Raw genomic sequence first — 25,903 nt, 5'->3', positions numbered from 1 at the left:
TTAAGGACTTGTAACTCTTTAGCAGTGTTCTCCTGTATTTCTTTAAGTGAGTTATTAAAGTCCTTCTTGATGTCCTCTACCATCATCATGAAATATGCTTTCAAATTCCGGGTCTAGTTTTTCGGGTGTGTTGGGGTGTCCAGGACTAGGTGGGGTGGGAATGCTGCGTTCTGATGATGGTGAGTGGTCTTGGTTTCTGTTAGTAAGATTCTTTCGCCTTTCGCCATCTGGTAATCTCTGGAGTTAGTTGTTGTAGTTGTCTCTGGTTAGATCTTGTTCCTCAGGTGTTTATGTTAGCCTCTATCAGCAAACCTGGGAGAGTAGCTCTCTCCTGATTTTCAGTGCTCAGAGTACTCTCTGCAGGTAGGCTCTCCTCTTGCAGGGAAGGTACCCAGATATCTGGTGTTCGAACCTGCCTCCTGGCAGAAGTTGTGATCCACTCACAGAGGTCTTAAGATCCCGTGGAGGGTCCTGTGTATACCTTACGGGTGTCTGCAGACTCCACGCCCAAGGTACCCCTGTGCTGGCGTGGACCAGAAGGGACTTGTGCCCCTGATCAGGCTGGGTTTTCTGCTTCCCTAATTAATGCAGTCTCAGGTCCCGAGAGATTGGATTGGAGCAGACGCTGTTTTCCACTCACCAGAGGTCTTAAGATCCCGTGGCGGGTCTTGTGGGTAGCTGGCGGGTGTCAGCTGACTCGGTGCCCTAGCTACCCCGGTGCTGGCTGAACCAGAAGGGACCAACACCTTTCTTGTCTAACACAGATTATTACTCTGCTGACCTTGAAGTTATCAGACCCCCCTCTCATAACAGAAGTGGGAAAAAGTTAGATTTGACATTAAATCCAATGTGTTTCTACCAACTCAGAAAATGCCTCTATACCACCCTAAGAACGGTGCACAGTCATCCTATTAACCCCGAAGGGAGCGACCTCCTTCATGCAGTGAGGTGCTGGATGCAAGGCAAGGGAGATTAGGCATGCAACTGGGAGATGTTCTCCCTTTATTTGCAAAACTGACTCCAAGGTCATCAAAATCATCCCTAGGCTGGAGAGATGGCTCAGCAGTTCAGAGCACTCACTGCTCTTACACAGGACCCAAGTTTAGTACCCACCACCCACTTGGGTGCTCACAGCCATCTATAACTCCAGTACCAGAGAACATGCTATCCTCTGCACATGTCCTGCACATTGTACATACATGCAAAATAGTCATAAAATAAAATTACTGACAAATCTTAAAATGGGGAGATGGGAGAGATAGCCTGGCAGTTAGGAGCACTGGCTGATCTCAAGAACTGAGATTTGATTTTCTGGCACTGGCAGGGTGGCTAATATCAATCTATAAATCAAGTCCTAGGGGACTTAATGTTCTGATGCCCTGGTCTGATTTCCACAAGCATTGTATATATGTGGTGCACAGACATGCATGTAGGCAAAACAACCATAGCATAAAATAAAACTTAATTTTTTTCATGCAATATATTTTGATCATGTTTTCCTCTTTCCCAAAACATCTCAAATCTTTTCCACCTCCCTACTGACCCTTTTCCAAGTTACTTCTCTGCTCTCACTCAGAAAAACAAACAAACAAACAAACAAACAAACAAACACCTAAAATGAAAATCAAAACAAGCCAAAAACAAAACAAAACAAAACAACAACAACAACAACAACAAAACCTTAAAAAATGACCAAAAAAAAGTCAAAACAAAACAAAGTGAAACAGGAAGCCCACACACTATAAAACAAACAAAAATGGAGGTGTGTGTGTGTTAGCCAACTACTCTTGGGCATGGGGCCTATCCTAGAGTATAGTTGTTAGATCCAGTGACTCTCCATTGTTGTTGGTGGTGGTGGTGAGGTATTTCTCTTTGCTAGCAGTTATGTATTGCAAATAGTTTCTTGGTTAAGTGTCCACTCCCCAATTCAGTGCTGGGACCCCATCAGTCTTGAACATGGGAAGGCCCTGAATTTACAGCCACATTCTCTGTGAATTAGCATGCGCATCATTCATGCTGTATCTGGAGGACACTGTTTCCTTGGAATCATCTACCACCTCTGTCTCCTATAAGTTTCCTGTTTCCTTTTCTGCATAGATGCCTGAGCCTTAAGTGGAATAGTTTGATGAAGACATCTCACTTAAGACTGAGTGCTCCAAAGTCTCTAACTTTTACAAATTGTCCAGTTGTGAGTCTCCATGTTAACTCCCATCCACTGCAGGCTCAGGGAGAGCTATCAACTGTCCTCTAGGGCCAGAAAACACAGAACTAACTTCTTTGGAATGATGAGTGGCTGGTAGAGCAATTGTGCTTGCCTGCTACAAGGAGCCTCTTAGGGATTGGCTCTATTAATTGATACACTTTGAACCTCCCTGTGCCTCAATGTAGCCCATCTTCAAAATGGACATGATATACTAATAGTTAGCTTACAGGACTGTTGTGAGGTCAAACTAACGAAGACCTACTTAAAACTTAAAATGAAGACAGGTGTGGTGGCTTTGTCTTAATTTTTTTTAAAGATTTATTTATTTTATGAGTTCAGTGTATCTGTCTTCAGACACACCAGAAGAGGGCACTGGATCCCATTACAGATGGTTGTGAGCCACCATGTGGTTGCTGGGAATTGAACTCAGGACCGCTGGAAGAGCAGGCAGTGCTATTAACCACTGAGCCACTTCTCCAGCACCGGCTTTGTCTTAATTTAAGCACTTAGGCTGAAGCAATATCATTGAATTTGAGGTCAGCTAGACTATAGTGTGAGACCTTAGGAAAACACCAAAACCTTGGCATGTGTCTTCGTTAGGGTTTTACTGCTGTGAACAGACACCATGACCAAAGCAAGTCTTATAAGGACTACATTATTTGGGGCTGGCTTACAGGTTCATAGGTTCAGTCCATTATCATCAAGGTGGGAGCATGGTAGCATCCACAAAGGCATGGTGCAGGCAGAGCTGAGAGTTCTACACCTTCATCTGAAGGCTGGTAGCAGAATACTGGCTTCCAGGCATCTAGAGTGAGGGTCTTAAAGCCCACACCCACAGTGACACACCTACTCCAACAAGGCCACACCTTCTAATAGTGCCATCACAGCATATGCTTGGCATTTAGTGAGTAGCCATGATGGGGTGACTCTGAATCTGAGTGTTTAGTAACACTGAATGTAGACTCTTACACTGCCATCCCATTTCAGCCACTCCATGTCCTTTTTGAAATGTCCAAAGAACACTGCCCAATAGTCAATCAGCATTCATGCCAGAAAGAGGTAGTTTTACTGTGTACCTATTTGCCGTACACTGGTCTCTGTGAGCAGGAATGATAAACCACCACTATCAGCTGCCTTTGATACAGAGTAGTAATTCCTATCTTAAGATGGAGGGTGCACCCAAATGCCACCGGGAGAGAGCTGGTCTCCTAGGAGTGCTAACACACCTGTGAGCACAGTTAAGACCACCACTCCTGCTCAAATTCCTGGTGCAAGAGGGACCCACCCAGAGCCATCAGGACACGGGAACTAAGGAGCAGCTGGGGACAGGATCCTTCTGGTTTCCATCTGCACCCTGAAGCTGACCCTGTGCCACAGTTCTCCATACCCAAATTCTCCCAGACAGAACTGGTCTCCCAGGAGTACTGGCACACAGGCTTGCAAGAGAGACAAGCCACAGTCAGAGACAGCAAAACCAGCTAACACCAGAGATAACCAGATGACAAGAGGCAAGGGCAAGAACCTAAGCAACAGAAACCAAGACTGCTTGGCATCATCAGAATCCAGTTTTCCCACCACAGAGAGCTCTGGATACCACAGCACACCAGAAGGGCAAGACTCTGATTTAAAATCACATCTCATGATGATGATAGAGGATTTCAAAAAGGACATAAATAACTCCCTTAAAGAAATACAAGAGAACACAGGTAAACAGATAGAAACCCTTAAAGAAGAAATACAAAAATCCCTTAAAGAATTACAGGAAAACACAACCAAACAGGAGAAGGAATTGAACAAAACCATCTAGGATCTAAACATGGAAGTAGAAACAATAAGAAAATCACAAAGGGAGAAACCCCGTGAGATAGAAATCCTAGGAAAGAGATCACGAGTCATAGATGCAAGAATCACCAAAAGAATACAAGAGATAGAAGAAAGAATCTCAGGTGCAGAAGATAACATAGAAAACATTGACACAATAGTCAAAGGAAATGCAAAATACAAAAAGCTCCTAACCCAAAACATCCAGGAAATCCAGGACACAATGAGAAGACCAAACCTAAGGATAATAGGTATAGAAGAGAAAGAAGATTCCCAACTTAAAGGGCCAGTAAATATCTTCAACAAAATTATAGAAGAAAACTTCCCTAACCTAAAGAAAGAGATGCCCATGAACATAAAAGAAGCCTACAGAACTCCAAATACACTGAACCGGAAAAGAAATTCCTCCCATCACATAATAGTCAAAACATCAAACGCACAAAACAAGGAAAGAATATTCAAACCGGTAAGGGAAAAAGGTCAAGTAACATATAAAGGCAGGCCTATTAGAATTACTCCAGACTTCTCACCAGAGGCTATGAAAGCTAGACGTTCCTGGGCAGATGTCATACAGACCCTAAAAGAACACAAATGCCAGCCCAGGCTACGATACCCAGCAAAACTCTCAATTACCATAGATGGAGAAACCAAAATATTCCATGACAAAACCAAATTTACACAATATTTTTCCACAAATCCAGTTCTACAAAGGATAATAAATGGAAAACACCAACACAAGGAGGGAAACTACACCCTAGAAAAAGCAAGAAAGTAGTCTTCTTTCAACAAGCCCAAAAGAAGATAGCCACACAAACATAAAAATAACATCAAAAATAACAGGAAGCAACAATCACTATTCCTTAATATCTCTTAATGTCAATGGACTCAATTTCCCAATAGAAAGGCATAGACTAACAGACTGGATATATAAGCAGGACCCAGCATTTTGCTGTATACAGGAAATGCACCTCAGTATCAAAGACAGACACTACCTCAGAGTAAAGGACTGGAAAACAATTTTCTAAGCAAATGATCCCAAGAAACAAGCTGGAATAGTCATTCTAATATTGAATAAAGTCAACTTTCAACCAGAAGTCATCAAAAAGGATAAGTAAAAATACTTCATACTCATCAAAAGTAAAATCTTCCAAGAAGAACTCTGAATTCTGAATGTCTGTGCTCCAAATGCAAGGGCACCCACATTCATAAAAGAGAGTTTACTAAAGCTCAAAGCCCACATTCCACCTTACACAACAATAGTGGGACACTTCAACACCCCACTCTCAGCAATGGACAGATCATGGAGAAAGTCAATGTCTTTCTACAGGGCCAGGATGGCAAAGACTATAACCTAGTGATGTGACAAAAGAGGTCAAGAAGAGGTCGAATCCACTGTCTCCTGAGTGAGAAACGTTTTGACCCGGAGCTCCGCCATTAAACTACCTCGTGTTTTACATCAAAAAAAAAAAAAAAAGAGGTCAAGAAGACAGGAATATCCATGGCAAGGTTGAAGCAAGCAGAGATGATGTTCACGCATATCGCTCAAGAAAATAAAAAAAGCACAATGACTTATCCAATCCATTGACATTGGTTTAATTTTTTAAGTACTATATATTTTCCATAAACATATTCTTTAACATAGAACCAAATAATACTATTTTGGTGTACATTCAAAGTAATTTTGATGGTACATACATACACCAACTAACTTAATTTGCTATTGTATTTTCATAGTTAATTTATCTGTTGGAAATTGCCTACAATCTCTAGGTTAGATTTTATTGAAGAGAAGAAAGAACATAAACATTTTCAAAGTGCATATATTAATTCTCAATATTTAAAATTTTTATTTAATTTTGCACTTATTTGGACAATTTGTAACAATTCATGTGTGTGTGTGTGTGTGTGTGTATTTATTTAGCTCTCAGAGCTCTGGAGAGGCAGAGCTGGTGTTTGTGGGAAAGGCATTGGCTAGGAGAAACAAGCAGTCTTCCTCTTGGGCTATGCACCAGGCTAGGAACAGAGACCACAGATGTCGGCATATAGCTAGAATTAGCTTGAGTTCATTTTTTTAAAACTACATGCTACACTTCCTAACTGTTATTGTCTACTATTAGGAATCACAATGCAAAATATTTGATATGCAAGGTATTTGATATGTGACCCCAAGGGGGGTTGAGATCAATTGTTTTAGACATACCTGCACTGTAGAAGTCTCCAGGAAAGCCAAGACCAAACTCCTCCAGAGAGATACCTGGTGTCTCCCTCCCTTCTCAAGCACCTTATCAGTCTAGGCTATGACATCTGGCTCCAAGCCGACCGCAGTCTGTCAACCCATGCTCTATACTAGCAAGTGAGTTTCATACCAACAGGGAAGCCCCAGCTAGTCTCTGTCTCCCGCTGGACATACTCAGGCCCACCTTGACAACAAGATGAAAGGCAGAGCCTACCCAGGAACCAAGGCAATCCTGGTCAGAACGCTGTGAGCATGGTCACAAGATGAGCAGCAAACTTCCAATTCCTTCTCTTTCTTTAATGCCAATGAAAAGGTAAAAAGAAAAAGATGACTAGATTTGCAAGAGACTTGTGGGAAAGCTACAGCATTGGATGTCCCATTGCGAGGGACAATGAGAAAGCTACAGCCTCGAAAGTCACAAGAGTCTCCAGGCACTCACCAGCTCCAACTCCCCTGATACTGGTTTCCTCAAATTCATACAAGTGTTTTTATTTTTTTAAAAAATTAAAATTTAGTATACAGATTAAAAAGAAATAATACCTCCACTTAAAAAAAAGAATGGAGAGTTAGGCAGAGTCCGGAGTACTACAGTTAGGACCTGGGCTGTTCCCTGCAACACTCCATCTTTATTGACAAGTTGACTGGATTTAGAATCACTAAGTGACTAATCTCTGGGTATTTCTGTGAGGATGTTTCAGGAGAGGTTTAAGGTAAGTGGGAAGAGCCATTCTCAATGTGGATGTCACCATCTTATGATTGGGGTCCTAGGTAAAATAAAAATGGGGAAAGATGGACCTAGCTAAGGACCAGAATTCATGTCTCCTCACTATATATGTATGCTATGTGACCAATCACCTCACATCGCTGCCATGCTTTCCCACCATGACAGACTGACTGTAGCCTCAAACTATGAGCTGAAACAAACACTTCTTTAAGTTGCATCTTCCAGTTATTTTGACATAACAATGAGAAAAGTAACTAAATAAATCAACTCTTCAAAACAAACAAACAAACACTGAGCGCCCAACTCGACAGCAAGAACAACGCCACAATAGGATCCTTCCACACACATTTATTGGGAGAGCTTGATTGCAGAGGCAAAAAGATCCTGAGCCCAGAACTGGTGCTGCTTATATAGGCCTAGGAGAGGTGTGTCTACACCTGATTGGTTATGCATTCACTACCTCATTTACATGTCTACATCCGATTGGTTATGCTCTCAGTAACTCACAGAACCTCATTAACATACCTCATTTACATATCTACACCTGATTGGTTATGCTCTCAGTACCTCACAGAATCTCATTTACATGCCCGGGCCAGGCAGTGACTCCGAAAAAAAATCTACTGTATATGTACACATTGGTTGTTTACCCAAACTTATGGGTGGTGGCCAGCGGTAGCCAGCGCCACCTTGTAATGGCATATGTGGCTTCCCACACAAACAAAAAAGACGGAGGGCATGCCCATCTCTGCAGGTACTGGCTGTGCTACTGGGTCCATCTAAGCTAAGAGTGATGTCAGCAGCCTCCAGGCACACTGGGAGACCTTGTGGAACTAAAGATTTTGAATTGCTAATTGTGTGCAGGAGGTCATGAATCTTTAAGTGGATTTGTTTCATTCTCTGCTGTTAATGCTGTACCAGACAGGAAGAAGTGTGATCAGGTAAAGCAATTACTCACTTTTAATAAAGTAGTTTTTTAAAAATGAGGTAAAAGACTATGTAGATCCTCTTGGTGCATAAACTGTGGGAAGAAAAGTTAGTATGTATCTTGCAACCCCTTTAATATCTCTGAGGACCCCTCCCCCCCTTTCCCTACGGTTCTGCATCTCACAGGAACTTAGTTTCCTCTGACCAAGAAAATCATAGGAAGGGTCCCCATACTAAGGTGGTGCTAAAAAATGGGGCTATTTACCAGCTCTCAGATTCCTGCTTCTCACAGATGAAATGGCGTAAGGAAGCCCTGTGTGTCTTTTCCTCTCTGTTTCTATAGGCAAGAGAGAAAGAGGATTGCTTTGGCTAGGGTGACAGTCTGCCAAGTATGGGGCTATATCTTCACACAGGAGATGGCACATGGGTGTGTCTTCCAAAGTACAGTATAGCCTGTTGGCCACTTTATGTCCTCAAGTGAGGAGGAGAACCAAGTGCCCCTTGGTTTTGTGAAGTCTGCCTTGACTGGGAGATCGCATCACTTTTTTCTGGGCTACAGGTTTCCGTGTAGTCTTTTGCTTCTGCCTCCCCAGGAATTGCTGGTCCCCAGTATGGATCCTGACAACTAGCAGGGGAAGAGCCAAACGTAGGAGGCCACCAGGTCTAGGTATGAATGGCAGTAATCACCAGATCCTAAACATCTGGCCAGCCAAAGGTGGCATATATTGAATTCATTTTCAATAAAAAAAACAATTAAAAGGCCACGGGCTAGAGAAATGCTCCATGTTACGAGTGCCTACCGAGGACCCAGTTTCAGTTCCCAGCACCCTTGTCCGACAGCTAATATCTGCCTATATTTCCAGCTCTGGGAAGTCTTGACTCCTCTGGCCTACAAGAGAGCTGTACTAACATGCATATAGCCACACACAGAAACACATAATTACATATAATTTCAAAACATATCTTTTTTAAAAAAATAACAGTTGTTTATATGTGTGTACATATGCATGTATTGGTTCTCACCTTACATACACTACATGGGCCCCAGGGATTGAACTCAGATTGGAAAGCTGAGGGGCAAGTGTCTTTACCCTGCATTGACTGCCCAAAAGCCCCAAGACTACTGTCCCGTATTGCCTTGAGAGCACAGCACAGAACCGGACAAAAGTCACTAGTCATCTATAGATACATCTTTATTAGTAATGAATCCTTCTCACCGGAGACCAGAGAAGTGACCTACAGTTCCATGAGAATTAAACATCATAGCAAGACATCAAAGCAAAATGTCAAAGTTTGGATGGAAGAAACTGTTTAGGACAATGTTTCAGAAACAATGTCTTTCAAATTCCTGGAAGGAGAATTTTGCAATTTTGTATTTCAGATTTGATTTTTCTGGTACTCTAACTCGGATCAACACACAGCTGCTTGGGATTTTCTGGACAATTAATCACCTTTACAGACGGAGCTGAATGCACCACCTGTTCTGCCACCTAAGTTAACGTGGCCTCCGTGAGGACAAACTATGCTAAAGTTCATCTGATTTTTCAAACAGCATCCTCACACAGTGTGGACGTCTGTGGGTTGTAGGAACAGATAAGGTTGAGAACACTGGCTAAGTAAGGGCAGTGAATGCAAAAGTGGGAAGGGTGCATGCATGAGGGAGAGAGGAGCCTATGCATGACTCAGTAAACAAAATTTTCATATCTATTGATTCAATAATTCTTTAGAAAGTGGACTTCTGCAAAATGACTTCAGCTGACGAACAGTAGCAGAAAACCAGCAACAGATTCACTGGAGATTTAGATCAACTGGATTTGGAACACATGGACTTAGAGGTAGAGACATGTTGGCACATGAAGAATGGATAATCAAACCAGTGTGGTCTGTTAAGCTTCTTGGGCCCCATGGTTAGGGGCAAATTGCAACAGTTTTTAGCACTGAGGAAAAGAAGAATAAAGGCCGCTTTGTTGAAAATCCCAGTCACCAGGAAATACTGACATCCTCTGCAATGCACGTCAACTCTCAGGGGCACTGGCCATCAGCATGGTTAGACAGCTGTGTCATCGTGGTCTCTGCCTGGCAAGAGAGAAAGAACTAGATTTTACAGCAAAAATTAGCTCCCCCTCCTTTTCCACCACCAGAACTTCTCTCTCTCTCTCTCTCTCTCTCTCTCTCTCTCTCTCTCGTCATTTAGATGCATTTGTCACAGGTGATTGTGGAGCTGCTAGGGAAAACAAGGACAAAGTGGAACAGTGAGGGGAAAGAATGATGCTAGCAGGCTTTGGCCAGGCCAGGAAGATGCTAGCTCACAGCAGGGGGAGCTGGGGAAATGACATTTTCTTTCTGTTTCATTCTTCATCTCAGCATGAACTGCTAAGCATGGTTTAGAATAGAAGCCACTGGGTACCCCTAGCTGTATTTAGTGATTTAGAACTCAGCAAGAGCCCACAAGTTAACAATAGACACAGTGCTCACCAGCTGTGATGTTGAAAACAGGGATCCAAAGGTGGACATGGACTATCTGAGGTCTGGAGACTCCACTGTATACATTTAGGCCTCACTAGCCTGTGTCTATACTGAGTAACGAAGTTGCCAGAAGAATACATTGTTAATATATGAGCCTTGCAGCCTCTCAAAGAACTTTTATGTTAAACCATCATCACTTTCTTTTTCCATAAAAGAAAACACCTGAGTCTTTCTGTGTACTGAGTGCTTGGAAGCTTGCTAGCTCTATGGGATGAGGACAGAGAAGTTGCTCATCAGAATTTAAGGAATCCTGGTGTTAGTGTAAAGCTGAAGGTCCATTAAGGGAAAGCTTTTGTCTCCTAAAAGAAAAGTGGAGTCTATCTCTCAGTGAAAACATGCCATTGTATCCTGGTTTAAGAGTTGATCCAATTGGGCCTACCAATCACCTGGCCAAAGGACCACCCTTCAGGAAGGCAGGCATACCTCAAGCCATGCTAAGGAGATGGGAATAATCTTCCTTTAATGAGATGATCTTTTCCTACCCTACTCCTGATGTCTTACAGACATGCAACTCTATAGGCCTGCCTGATTTTCTGAATTACTCAGAAAAGCTCAGCTTTTTCTTTTCTTCTGTCCGTTCTAAGCAAGCTTTCCCTCACAGTCTAATTCCTCTAACATTTCCTTTCCCGACTTTCATGTTGGCTTAGCTCAAAGTACATGTCTTTTCCTTTCTTCTATGTCTGTATTCCTCTTCTGGGCAACTGTCAAGATTTACAACAGGCTCGCCCTGAGGCTTTTCTTTTGAATTCTAGTAGAATTGTCCTTTTGAGTCCATTCTTAAGTTCTTTTATCTGTAAGGCTAAGAACCCTGAGGAGACCCCTGATTCTCTCCACATCACTGGCTCCTTATAGTCTTGCTTTCTGTTTATTCCTTTGGAAGTGCATTCAATACTTCCCAAATTTCCATCCTTACCTAGCTGGGTTTGTGTCAGCCAGCCCCTGTTGTGAGAGATCCTCTTCTGTCATCCTTAGGCAACATCCAACACCTCACTCCCCTCTCTGGCACATCCCATCACATTAGAGTACTTGCTCCTGGATTTATTTACTCGTTTGTGGTTTGTCTACTTCTATGGACTGTGCCACGTTATCTTTTTGTGTATTTAGGTCTAGAACTATGTGTAGTGCAATACATCAAGGCACACGGAAAGGAGTCCTCTCATTGCTATAGTTCACCCCTCTGTAAAACGTAAAATCCATTAATAAGTGTCATCTCAGTTCCTCAAATCACCCCAACCCACAATGTCCTCCTACAGCATAGTGGAAAATGGCAGCAGACAGCCACTGTCCCTCAGTGCCATGACCCAGCCTCACCTGCCACCCCTTTTATAACTGCAGAGCTCCAATCTGCTTCAGCCGAGACATCAGCTCCCCAGTCTGCTGCATGGAGATTAGATCACTGCATCCGCCTATGCAGTCTTTACCTATGAAGACCCGAGGAACCTGCAGAAACAGACAAGTCAGGATGGGTAAGGAGCCTTGTGACTAGTCCCCCATGCTAAGCTTTACAAATTGCTTTACAGTTTTCTCCTGAAGACTTTTTTTTTTTTTAAGAACAATGGTCTAAGCGTAGAAATAGTCATTTAAAAATGTTGAGTGGCTAGAGAGATAGCTCAGTTGTTAAGAGCACTGACTGTTCTTCCAGAGGTTCTGAGTTCCATCCCCATCAACCACAGGGTGGCTCACCACCATCTGCAGTGGGATCCAATTCTCTCTTCTGGTTCGTCTGAAGGTATCGATAGTGTACTTATGTACATAAAATAAATAAGTCTTTTTAAAAAATGTTGTTGAAGCCTGGTTGTAGCTCAGGGACACAGCTACTGAACATGCATTAAATCCTCAGCCCCAGGTGGGAAAAAGGTAAAGAAACATGTTTATCAGATTGAGTGAGTTTACATTTTTTTTTTTTTTCACTTTACAAACACACATCAGGAGCAAATTCTTTTTTGTTGTTGTTGTTTTGTTTTGTTTTTCTTTTTTTTGAGACAGGGTTTCTCTGTATAGCCATGGCTGTCCTGGCACTCACTTTGTAGACCAGGCTGGCCTCCAACTCAGAAATCCGCCTGCCTCTGCCTCCCAAGTGCTGGGATTAAAGGCATGCGCCACCACCACCCTGCAGGAGCAAATTCTTATTGGTGTACTGAGACCACTAGGCTGCGCTTCAGATTCCCTGCTCTTGGAGCCAGACCAAGAAGAGACCTTATACTGAACCTGGGCCATCAGGAGCATGCTTCTCTTTTAGTGCAGCTGGAAGGGAGGTCCAGGCTTATAAAACATTGCATCATCTGCTATTAAAATACAGGTTAGCTTTCCTCAATTAGAAGACAGTACTATGATCTTTTGAGTCTGCTTTAGTTCCTTAACCTTGGTAAAATACCTAAATGTTGAATCTCTGGGTCCAAGCATATTGGTCTGTTCTGGCTTTCTGGCCATACTGTCACTGTACTTGTAGAATGGATTCCTCTCAGTCACTGCCACTCCACAGAGCTCTGTTCAGACACTTGTCTGTCTGTCTTGTCACAGTTGAAGAGGACTTCAGACTCCCTAGGAAGGAAGAAGTGCCCTTACTGTGGCCAAGTAATTTCCAAACCAGGGCTGTCCCATAGAGGCTGAGAGGCCATGAAGAAAGGCCTCTTCTAAGGCCTGTGCATGATCAGGAAGTGACAGGTCCTCTAACACAGGGAGGGGAAGGGCAGACGGGGTGAGAATCGTTTTCAGAGCACCCTATTTTCCTCAGAATGTATAGACCATCTAAGTGAGTTATTTAAAATATAGGAAGGATGAGAAAAGAGGTTAAAATACTGTGGATAAATTCTAGTAGCATTTTATCTAGAGAGAGAAGGGAGTCTAGGTCTCCCTTGGGCTTTAAAATATAGAAAGCTGATAACTAAAGCAACATCCTGTGCCACAATCCAAATTAGTTAAGCTGCTTCCTTTGCCTGAGGAAAAAAAAAAAAAATCCCAGACTCCTTTTCAGGTAAGTCAGCCTGGTAAGTCTCATCAGTCCCTGCAGGGGGTGGCTCTATGTGGCTGTATGTGACTGTCAGAGATTTTGTAAAGGAAAGTAACACAATATTGCTTCCATTAGCTACAAGGAGAAAAATGCACAAACATGAGGCAAGAAGTCCCAAATTTCCATGGAACATTGGGTATTGTTTCTGAGGGAAGGAGGCCCCATGTTTGAAGAGCTTTTCGGTTTCTGGTTCCTCAGAAGTTTCTGTTCCTTTGTTCTGCATTTTGGGGGCAGTTATCCCAGTAACAGCAGGGACCTAATAGTCCTGTTGAAGGTAAGGGCTTGCTAAATAAAATTAATAAAATCCTTCTACGCTTTAAACAAGGAAACCATGTATTTATCCTTGAATGACTATTTTCAAAAAGACTCCAGCAGTCTTCGCTATTCCTACAGCTTTCCACCTCTCCATTTGTGTCTGTGGAAGTCAAAGGTTGATACTGAGTGTCTTTCTCGATCACTCTTCAAAAACAAAAAACAGACAGGGTGCCCTGCCTATCCTGTGCTGATATCAAAAACAGGCTATGAAGTAAAATTGACCCACTGAAGGTAAAATTATGAGGTAAAATTGATCCACTGAAGGTCTTAGCTAATGCCAGTGGCAATAATGCCCTGAAAACCAAGGGTCATCTCCTGGTTCCCCCATTGACTGTGAGTCAGAATTCTAGAAGGTCGGGTTAAATAAGACACAGACTTCTCTCAGATTCAGAAGAAATGAACTAAAGTCTGAGAACTTGAGTTTCTAAACATTTCCCAGGTGCTGCTCACCTTCAACCACTGGTCTACACAGAACAGCTCTTGATTTCTCCCAGGGTAACAGAGGGCTGGGACCCTCCGTACCCAACCCCGAGACAAGCCCTGAAACAGTATCTGACTGTTCCCCAGAATGGAGATTTTTGTACAAGTCTGGCAAGAAGCTAGGTTGCCTGAAAGCCTGAAAGAACTTTGGTGTCTCATCCCCGCTACAATTTGGGAATCAGCAAAGCTGCCTTCAATCAGGCTGAGGAAGAGGAGGAAACACCTGTCACTCAAATCTCTGGCCCACCCTCTTTTCTGGGAGGAAGCCAAGTCAGCTACTGCGGAGGAGAGGAAGAATCTTCACTCTAAACTAAGCTTGGTAACGCTGGTCTGAGCTCCTGGAGCAAGTTTTCCCAGCATCCTCTGTTCTCTAGGGTTTTCTTCCTCTTTGTGTGGAGGCCAAAGGTTGACTTTGAGACTTTGAGTGTCTTTCTTGATTACCTTTTTTTTTTTTTTAAATTGAAGCAGGGTCTCCTGCTCCACCTGTGCTGGGATTACAAGCAGGCTGTCACCTGTGCACAACTTCCTTCTCTTTCTGTTTATGCCTGTGAGGTAAACGCCGTATCCGCTGAGTCATCTTCCCAGCACCTACATCGCCCCTTCTGACCACTGTTGGGTAGGGTTTGAGCCAGTGGGCTCCTCAGATGCAGCTACACAAAGCCACTTCAACAGTTTCCTCGTCTTCTACCACAAACCACTGACTGCACTTGGATTCTGTGTGGCCCCAGAATGTCTCTCAGTTTAGTCCCTCCTGCAATCTTGTTCCTGCAGAAAAAAAAAATTCTTGGAAAGCAGCTGTATGTACAGAGGCAGAGGACCGGATTAGAGCGTCAGTGACCATGAAGCCCGTGGACTGCGGCAGTTTGAGGGGCAACTCCACAATTTATCTTGGATGACCTTTAACCTACTTTGCCCACCTCAGTGTCAGACCCAAGGAATGGATAAATACCTTTGGAACATACTAACTTAACAAAGCCTAACTGCTACCAGTCAAAGGGGTAACAAAGCTATCACACAACACCTGAGGTCCATGGACTCAGCTATAACCTATTTCTTTCCTTCCATGATGTTCCTTCCAAGGTTTTTAAAAATGGCTTTATCTGGATCTCTTTATTTTGCTACTATAAAAATTAATCTGTAACTCCTTCCCTGGGTGTTTTGTTCCCAATTCTAAGAAGGGGCACAGTGTCCACTCTTTGGTCTTCATTCTTCTTGAGTTTCATGCGTTTAGCAAATTGTATCTTATATCTTGGGTATCCTAAGTTTTGGGCTAATATCCACTTATCAGTGAATACATATTGTGTGAGTTCTTTTGTGATTGTGTTACTTCACTCAAGATGATGCCCTCCAGGTCCATCCATTTGGCTAGGAATTTCATAAATTCATTCTTTTTAATAGCTGAGTAGTACTCCATTGTGTAAATGTACCATAATTTCTGTATCCATTCCTCTGTTGAGGGACATCTGGGTTCTTTCCAGCTTCTGGCTATTATAAATAGGGCTGCTATGAACATAGTGGAGCATGTGTCCTTTTTACCGGTTGGGACATCTTCTGGATATATGCCCAGGAGAGGTATTGCTGGATCCTCCGGTAGTACTATGTCCAATTTTCTGAGGAACCGCCAGACTGATTTCCAGAGTGGTTGTACAAGCTTGCAATCCCACCAACAATGGAGGAGTGTTCCTCTTTCTCCACATCCTCGCCAGCATCTGCTGTCACCTGAATTTTTGATCTTAGCCATTCTGACTGGTGTGAGGTGGAATCTCAGGGTTGTTTTGATTTGCATTTCCCTGATGATTAAGGATGTTGAACATTTTTTCAGGTGCTTCTCTGCCATTCGGTATTCCTCAGGTGAGAATTCTTTGTTCAGTTCTGAGCCCCATTTTTTAATGGGGTTATTTATAAGATACAATTTGCTAAACGCATGAAACTCAAGAAGAATGAAGACCAAAGTGTGGACACTGTGCCCCTTCTTAGAATTGGGAACAAAACACCCAGGGAAGGAGTTACAGAGACAAAGTTCGTAGCTGTGATGAAAGGATGGACCATTTAGAGACTGCTGTATCCAGGGATCCATCCCATAATCAGCTTCTAAACGCTGACACCATTGCATACACTAGCAAGATTTTGCTGAAAGGACCCAAATATAGCTGTCTCTTGTGAGACGATGCCGGGGCCTAGCAAACACAGGAGTGGATGCTCACAGTCAGCTATTGGATGTATCACAGGGCTCCCAATGGAGAAGCTAGAGAAAGTACCCAAGGAGCTAAAGGGATCTGCAACCCTATGTTGGAACAACATGATGTACTAACCAGAACCCCGGAGCTCTTGTCTCTAGCTGCATATGTATCAAAAGATGGCCTAGTCGGCCATCAATGGAAAGAGAGGCCCATTGGACTTGCAAACTTTATATGCCCCAATATAGGGGAATGCCAGGGCCAAAAGAATGGGAATGGGTGGGTAGGGAAGTGGGGGGAGCTATGGGGGACTTTTGGGATAGCATTGGAAATGTAACTGAGGAAAATATGTAATAAAAATATTAAAAATTAAAAAAAATATGAAAAAAAATTAATCAAACTGCTTTGATGTTGGAATATGGACATTGAAGTAACCCAGCGCTGTGCTCAGGCAACGTTCTCTCACTTGACTCTAGACTAACTCATCTTACTTGAGGCGGGAGCAGCTTTTGCACCAATGACTACAGTGACCAGAATGGCCCTTCCAAGGGTCAAATCAGGTCATTCCAAAGCTAAAAGTCCAGCAGCAGCCTTGCTCCCTCTAAACACAAAGTGGTTTATTAGAGAGATTAGAGGCCTTCCTAAGGTAGTAGCCAGTATACCTCAGGTCTAACTCTTCCTACTCTAACCCACTGTGGGCCTGACATGCCAGCCTCCTGTTTGGTCCATGACACACTAGTCCACCATATGCTAGCCCTTATTTTTGGTCTTCTTTTTCTTCATCTTGGTGAGGACCCATTGGTTCCACTTAAAACAGTCACTTGCTGCCTCCACCCTGCCTCCCCTCCCATAGTTAATTTTATTCGTAAACAGATCACTGCTGCCTCCCAGATATACTATCAAATCATTTGTCTTCCCCCCAAAGTGCATATTTTTCAAAATATAGGAAATTTTCATGACTGTATTTCCACTATGCAGAAATGGGTCTGGTACATTATAGATGCTGAAAAGTATCTGTTGTATCCAGAAAAGTCATCCTATGAATGTGAAGGAAAAGGTAAGCCTCTGTAGACAAAATGGAGACACTTTGCTACGAAAACATTTGCTCTATAAGAAGCATCCAAAGTTCTATCAGAAGCCCGTCAGGAACAGCGGAGCTTTGGAGAAATAACAGATGAAAAACATTGGAGGGAGCCACAGGAGGTAGACTGATAGACTAAGGACTGTTTCTGTCATCAGGTCCTGCTGAGTTCCTACTGTATACCAGAGCCCATGGGTCACACAGAACAAGTGAAACAGCCAACTACTCTCAAATTCTCATTCTTAAAATGTAAACACAACCTTATTCAGCACCAGAAGCAGTGAGTTGGAAACATTTGTGCTTCCCTCAAAAGAGATGTATTTAGATTTGGACTCAAGAACCTGCTGGGGATAGGGAGAATGTATACAGGATCAGGGATATGGCTCAGGATACAGCAGGAGTACCGATCTTCAACGACCATGTAAACAGTCATGCATGGCACAGGAGCTCACTGGCTACCTTCTAACCAAAATGGCAAGAGTACAGGTTCACTGAGAGACCCCTCCTCAAAACAGCTAAGGTGGAGAATGACTGAGAAACATCCTGAGGTCAGCCTCAGGTACGTGTAAACACACAGACACACACACACACACCTTTTATACTTTTAAAGTTGAAAGGCCACTGCAAAAATAGTGTTGCTTTACAAATCAATGCAAACATTTGTTAAATGAAGAAATTTTGGTTTTTGTTTGTTGGTTTGTTGGCTTTGTTTTGTTTTTCTTTTCTCCAGAACCCGTGCTGCTCAGCTAAGAACAGCATTTTCTTTAATTCTGTTGTAACTGGGACCATCTACAGATCTTACACCACCTCTGCTGTTATGAGGCAACTAATGTGGAATTTGACCTGAGCATGGGATTGTCTGAAGTTCTCCCAGGCAATCCCACTCTACAGGAGGATGTCTGGTGGGAGCTGGAGCAGGGCCTGGAGGGTCTATACACCTCTCTTCCCTGTCCACTCTGCTGTGTCCCTGCTCCAAGATCTCGTCCTATAGCTGTAAAATACACACTTATGGTTGGCACTACCATGCAGATTTTTGAATGAAATAATTCCCAATGCTTTACACTAAGATCCCAGAGAAAACCATTTAAGTCGCACTAAAGCTCAAGTAGAAAATGTGTTTCTTCCAACACTGCCCTGCAATGTGCTCCTGAAAAGAAGTGAGCTTGTGGGACTGCTCTCTCAGGAAAGGGGATACTCTAAAAAGACCACCCATACCTCTCCCTTTAGTTATCAGACTGTGTAAAAACAAAGAGCCTCAAACCCCCACCCCCACCCCAAGCCGGAGCTGGGTTGAAGTCCTGGTGCTAGTCAGTGGAGAAGCCCACCTCACAGGAAGAGAATTTCACACAGTTCTGACCCCTGGAGAAGCAACTGGACCTGAGACTAAGGTTGAGTCAGGGATAGTGGGGGAGGGCTGGGTCTGGGGCTTTCACCTGGACCTGGCCTGCAAACCCCGGGCTTTCCATTTAAGAAGATGACAGGAGATTCTTGTTAAGAAGGGAGATAGTAACTTATCAGCTAGTAACTCATCAGTAACTTTTCAGCAGCTAGTGCTTATGCACGAGAGTGACGGACCTTAGTTTGATCCCCCAGAATCCACAGAAAAAAGCTGGGTGCAAATCACAATGCTGGGGAGATCTAGATAGGAAGATTCCAGGGGTGTTCTGGCTGCTAGCCAGTCCAGTCCAGCCTAGCCTGTGAACTCCAGATTCAGTGAAGGACGGTGTCTCACCAAAGTAAGGCTGAGAGTGATTAAATAAGTCATCCAACGTTAACCACTGGGCTGCTGTGTAAACAAGGGTACACAAACACACACACCATACATTTCATGGACTTGGGCATCCATGGACATCTGTATTTTTTCAGCTTCCCAATGAAGCCTCACTGAGTAAATTTCTTTTCTCTGCTTTTCACTGTCACGTGTCACTTGAGTTGGTATTGGAGGCAGGTGGCCAAGGTTCTTGGCTTGTTGGGGCTGCCTCAGCTTTGTCCCCAACACTCCAGTCAACAGTACAACAAGCTCACTTTCCAGCACTGGAGTCTGATGGGCTGGGCATTCCAGCAGCAAGCCCAGGCACAAAGAAAGCCTTTTCTGAGGAAGGAGGTGTTCTTAGAGAGCTGCATATGGATTTGTGGAACAGGATTTTGAAGTGCTCCCTCTAATCTTGCAGCCTGGGTCACTGAGGATGGATCTCCAAGGCAAGAATCCATCAGATCATACAGTAAGTTATCATGATAACCAGACCTGAAAATATCCTATAATTAAGGCAGCACAGGCAAAAATGGAGTCCAGGATTTACTTTTCTAGTGGGTGGGGCTAGGTAAGAATGAACAAACTAGGTGATAAAGAAAGAAAGCCTAGTGCAAAGAAAAGGAAGGGCCGCAGACCCCACTGAGATACATGCTAACAGGGGGAAGAGAGTGCCTATGGCCCCCATCCATAACATAAAAGCTAGAGATCACATCCAGCCTCGAAGCTGCCTCCTGCCTTGCCAGAAGAACATTGCCAGTTCAAAACAGTGCTTAAAACAAAGCCTTCAGACACACACTTAACTGACGCCAGCCCAGCTGTCAGGCCCACTGTCCACACACCAACCAGCATTCTGCCTTCTGGTCCTCCCAGGCAGTCCTGCTGCCCACTCATTTGAGCAGTGTCTTCCCTTGAGTCCCTCCCCCATACCCTGCAAAGTCCTCTGGCTGCTTTGAAGGACAGAGCCCAGGCAACGGCATCCTAGAAAAGGCACAGCTAGCTGTCTTACAAAGGTCTGGAAAGGAAACAGCAACACCCCAGGGCTTCCTTAGCATTTAAACACACTCACTGTTCTCGCTCCGGTGAGCTGTTGTAAATAATCTTGAATCGCACTGGTGTTGTTAGTGGCTGTGATGTCCACAAACTCCAGAAGACCTTGTTTGAAAGGCAGTTGATTGAGGATTTCTTGGGTCTTTCTGCAGTAGGGGCAGGTGGGCTTGATGAACACGACCACCTTCCCAGACTGGATCTTGCAGTTCACAAACTCCTGAGCCATGCTGACAGGCTGCAGCTTCTCCAGGGAGAAACGTGCAGTTGAAAGTAATGGTCCGGTAATGCAGCGGCGCTTAGCCAGCAGCTCTCTTTTAATAAGGAACCTCCTTGGAGGAGGAGTTACCAAGTAGGATGCTTCAGTTTTAAAGGGCCAGCCCCAAAGTCAGTTCATTTTGGTATGAGTCACTACTTCCTAGGCCTACCATTGCACACTGGCTGTTTAAACTATAATAGTGTGTAGGCCAAGCTGTCTTGTGTCCTCCCCAAGATCAGAACTAAGTAAGTCACCCTCTAGGGTAGCAGAGACAGCACAGACCAATTTCTGGGTAGGAGGCCCCAGGTCCTCTTAGAACAAATTCTCTCTCTCTCTTTCTCTCCCCCCCCCCCCTCTCCTTTTGGAAACACGGTTGTTTTGAAAAATAAAAACACAGCCATTCAGGGAAGCTTTGGCTATTCATAGGAAGTGGGGACTGCATAGTGATTGGGCCTGTGGCACCAGCATGCTTTCTTTGTCCTGTAACGTGGGTACTTGTGTGATTAGTGGACTTGGTTCTTGGCATGTAAAAATGTGCTTGTCTGTACTTTCTCTCTGTCTTTGAAAAGTGGGGTGCCATGCTCTGAGGTCATGGTGAACAATGAGCCCTTTTCAGTGGCTTAGATTTGTGATTGAACTTTGCCACGGGGCCTACCTGTGAAGCTAAGCTTTTTAATAGGGCCTCTCTTACTCCAAAAGCCTTAGGGCTGGTGACCTTTGAATAGCAGCTCAGTAAGAAACAAATTCTCCCATAACCCCTGACCTGAGATTCCAGACAGAATGTGGATCTTTTCCTGTCTGACTTGTTTTGACAGTGAGCTGAGGTGCTTTGGGAGGTGGTGCTGAGGTAGATAAGCAAGTCAAAGAGAAAACTCCTGCCAGACTGAAGCACCTTTCCAAGCAAGCAACCAGTTCCACAGTAGAACCAGAGTATCTTACAGGAGGTCAGACTAGAGTCATGTCCTGGTGACGGCTCTGGTGCACATTGTGACCAAAGAGAAGTAAACTGACTTCTGGGGGCTGCTTTCTTTGTCACTCTCACTGTTACCAACATCAAATGGCAAAATAACAGTCAGGTGGTAATAGTCAGGGCCACAGAAGGAGCCGAGAGAGAGCTCTGCCAATGGAGAAGCGGCCCGGCTGCATGGCTGAGGTGGCTGGCCCATGGCAGGGTTGTAGACCTCTCAGCCCATAGCTTCCCACAATTCTGAACAAGTTTAGGGCTAGAGTTTGCATCCTGCTCATTTTCTTTATCTCAACCTTCTGATGCCAGCTGTTTCAAGGACCTCTTGACGGTTCTTGCTGTTCACATGACCCTGGGGAATAAGCACCCAGCTCAGGCTGTTCCTTTAGAGTCTTTCTCTCCTTCTCATTTGTCTGGTCTTTCCCTTCCTCCTTTTCCTAACAATCTGACTCTCTCATCTATCTCAAAGACCATTTTGAGAACCACCATGACCTTCTGTCTCTTGCATTCTGCCCTGTCTCAATATTTGCCACTCCTGTTTTCCTTACCTCCTCTTTTGTTGCAATCTGACCTCCTTATCTCTCTCTGCCTGTTGAAATGCCTCAGTTACTTAAGCATCCTAGAACCAGTGTGAATTTATCATGTGCAGAAATGTGGGGACCTCCCAAGACCTGTATAGAGTCACGTGGGGCTTGGAGTCTCATGTTATGCCTAACTCCAAACTCCAGACAGATGAAGATCCTTGTCTGAGTATACTGTTTCTATAATTTTACAACATCTGATTTTCAGTCTACTATATTTACCTGAAGTCTTATAAATGATAGTTCCTGGATACAGGAGAACTCTATTGTCTGTCCTGCAGTTCAGGTTGAGACTAATACCTGAGCTTTTACCTAATATTTAATAATATGTGGACCTCCCCTCCAAGACTCAGGAAAGCATTGTCCACTGAGAAGCCCTGCCTTCAGCCTCTCAGACTTAGTGCTCAAACTGCCCAGCTTTCTGCTCAGCCTCTAAGCGCAACTTAGAGGGCCACAGAAGTAAGGGCCTTATGGCTAGGACAGAAAGTTAAAGGCATCTTTACTGTCCTCTGCAGTACATGGAATAGCCAAGCTCTCCTAGTTTTGCCTCCTAAGTCTGAACACAGACTACTCCAACTGAATGCTGCACTGTTCTTGGGGGCCCAGCCCTCCTGGTTCCTTACTTGGTGTCCTTACACCTTGCAGTCTGCTCTGTGGTACTGCTGGACAGGCTTTAGACAAGCTAGCACTACCACTTGTGGGGCTTTGATAATATAAGGATGGGTGCATTTTTTTTCCTACTTGTTCTTAAAGAACTTTATAGATGACAGAAAATTATTTTAAAAGAGCAGTGAGGGGGCTGAAGAAATAGCTCAGAGGTTAAGAGCACTGGCTGCTCTTCCAGAAGACTCAGGTTTGATTTCCAGCATGCACATTATGGCTCATCACAGTCTGTAACCGAGTTCTGTAGGATTGCACACTACTTCTGTCTTCCATGGGCACCAGGCATGCACATGATGTACAGACATACATGTAAGCAAAATACCCATATGCATAAGAATGAAAATATAAAAACAGTGACATATGATGGTTAGGGCACAGTTTATCATGTGAGCTTAGCTGGGAGGCACTCAGTCTAGTAGGAAAGAAGTGTGTGCTCTGCAGTCCTTCTCAGTAGAGCTAATATAATATGGAGCTGTGTGACTCATCAGACTAACAGAAGGTAACAGCAAAGACAATGGTCCTTATGTGTCTACTCCTGAACTAATCCAATCAATACTTATTAATCAGTTACCCTGGGCCAGACACACAGGTCCTCATATACAATTCCATCCTTAGGAATTCATAAGAAAGTTGGGGATACTGTCAGGAGAATGGTGTGATGCCTTGTATATGCTTGGCTCAGGGAGTGGCATGATTAGAAGGTATGGCCCTGTTGGAGTAGGTGTGTCAATGTGGGTGTGAGCTATCAGACCCTCACTCTAGCTGCCTGGAAGTCAGTCTTCTACTAGCAGCCTTCAGATGAAGATGTTGAGCTCTCAGCTCAGCCTGTGTGTGTGACCGTGAAAGGTAGCCTGGTCCCTGGCTGACCTAATACTAGAAGCCCCAGAGCCCCTGAAGGGATGGTAAGACCTTCACCTGCCCCAGGCACCAGACCTCTGTCACTGGTCACAGCCCCCCATAGATTTGTAGCAATGCCCCAAGCTCCTCCACGTGTAGAAGCGGAAAAGAACATGACCTATGGTCACGTAGACTCAAGACAGATCTCTAAGCTAATGAGGTACATAGAGGCCTGGAGGGCTTAGCCAATAAGCTTTCCTTCCCAGACATCCCTCCCTACAAAAGGTATTTAATCTCAGGCCCACGCTGAGAAGTAGGGTATGGCTTTATACATCTACTTTCCACCATAACAACAAGTGATTTAGAGCCATGGAACTGTCTCTTTTCATCATGATCTGCTGTGGGGAGCCATGGAGAAGGCCTTTGCCTACAGAGCTGCTGTCTAATCTCCTGTAGAAGGCCTCTCCGTACTCCCTGCCAATACTGCCACCAAGCTCAAGTCTGCCACCATCTGTCAAGCCAAAGACTATTCCCATGGGACCAGCCAAAGGTCACCCCTTGCCCCCTGGGCCTGGAAATCCAAGAGCCTGGGAACCTCACAGCCCCAAACTCTTCCCAGGCATGGGGACCCCCAAGTCAGCTCTGTGGCCGAGCAGATGTTGAACTCACAACCCTACATGCCTGCACCATGCCTGTCTGAATGCTGCCATGCTCCTACCTTGATGGTAATGGACTGAACCTGTGAACCAGCCCCAAATAGATATTGTCCTTTATAAGACTTGCCTTGGTCATGGTGTCTGTTCACAGCAGTAAACCCCAACAGAAGTTGATAGCAGGGGCTGGGGTATGGGTATGATAGGCCTGACCAGCTTTTGTTTGGAAGAATTTAGATTTGGGGACTTTGGATTAGAAAAGTAGTGGAATGCTTTAAATGGGCCATCCTATTAGGAATATAGAAGACTTTGTTGCTGAGAGTAATTTGAACTGAGCAGACCTGGCTCAAGAGGTTTCAGTGGGGAATTTCAATGTGTGGCCTAGAGACTAGTTTTGTGGGATTTTGGTGGAGAATGTGGCTGTTTTTTGCCCATTTTTGAAGTGTCTAGCTGAGGTTAAGGTAAAGAGATTTATATTAATTACATTGACAAAGTAAATCTCAAAAATCCAGCCTGGGACAGAGCCTGTTCTAGGTAAAGAAAAACTTAAATCCAGGCTTGGTGGACCACACCTTTATTCCTAGTGTTTAGGAGACAGGCATGCAGATCTCTTGAGTTCAAAGTCGGTCTACAGAACAAGTTCCAGGACAACCAAGCTTAGACAGTGAAGTGTAGCCTCCCTCAGCCTCGAAGCAGGTTGATCCAGACTTTGACCTTGCTGCCACTAAGAAAGAGATTACCTAGGGTAGAGCCTTCTGACCTTGATGGCTCTATTTGCTCTTCTCCAAGACTCTGCTTCCCGTTGAAAGGTCCTTGACACACCCTGTAGATCGCCTACTGGCTGGCTCCAAGCATCAAGAATGGGCTAGCGGGGGATGGGCCTACCCTCTTTATAAGCAAGGACTCTCAGTAAACTTCAGAGGCTTTGAACAGAAAGGTTTGTCTTGGCCTCTCTTTTCTCCGTCTGATCTCTTTCAGGCCCAGCCAGCCTTTCAGGGGAACCCAGTTCACGTGGCCGCAGGAATTGGAAAACAAAAAGCTGGTGATATTTTTCCAGCCCCAACAAGCTGCAAAACTGGGCAGCCTGGGCAATTTGCCTCGGGCTGTCAAGTATAGCAGGGACTACTGGGACAATTGATGCTGACTAGCTAGAACTAAGAAATTAGTGGTGATTAAGAAGAGATCAGCATCACTGAGGTGAAATCTTCTGGGAAGTATTTTCTGAGAGCACAAAGAATCTGTGTTCCAGAGATAGTTGTACCTCATGCTATAGCTATACTTGGTAATGTGTAAGAGTCACCCAAGTGGTACTGATTTTGAAGGCACGAACAGTTGAGGCTCCGCACTGTGAGAGGCCATGAAAGGCCACTGGTGAAGGCGCTGCCTCAGTTGCAGTTGATGGCCCAGGACTGAAGAGGTAATGCAAAGTAGTTGAGGCTTGGCACCATGAAGAGAGTCCATAAGAGGCTATTGATGAAGCCCAGTTGCAGTGGAAGACCCCAGGGTATTGGAGATGCCATATCATAGGATGATCACCAGGAACAGCAGCAGCAGTGGAGTGTATCAGTCTGAGCCTAGAGTGCTACAGAGGGCAGAGCTGGAGAAGTGATGCCAAACCTTTGGAAGAGCCCAGAAGGTCATGTGTGGAT

At 44.3% G+C, this 25,903-nt stretch overlaps 1 protein-coding gene across 1 annotated transcript; it reads right to left on the bottom strand.

Annotated features, from left to right (window-relative positions):
* Nucleotides 1–9,079: 9,079 nt before the first annotated feature.
* Glrx (glutaredoxin) lies at nt 9,080–20,604 on the bottom strand. The gene is made up of 3 exons (XM_021180442.2): nt 20,320–20,604; nt 11,749–11,877; nt 9,080–9,987 (listed from the first exon to the last, which is right to left on the bottom strand). The coding sequence occupies exons 1-2, from the start codon at nt 20,524–20,526 to the stop codon at nt 11,761–11,763; spliced, it is 324 nt and encodes a 107-aa protein (XP_021036101.1). The 5' UTR covers nt 20,527–20,604; the 3' UTR covers nt 9,080–9,987; nt 11,749–11,760.
* Between the last annotated feature and the right edge of the window lie 5,299 nt (nt 20,605–25,903).

This window comes from Mus caroli, chromosome 13 (assembly GCF_900094665.2).
Source record: "Mus caroli chromosome 13, CAROLI_EIJ_v1.1, whole genome shotgun sequence".
NCBI classification, from domain to species: domain Eukaryota; kingdom Metazoa; phylum Chordata; class Mammalia; order Rodentia; family Muridae; genus Mus; species Mus caroli.
The sequence above is the reverse complement of the archived record's forward strand: the minus strand, read 5'-3'. Positions and strand labels throughout refer to the sequence as shown.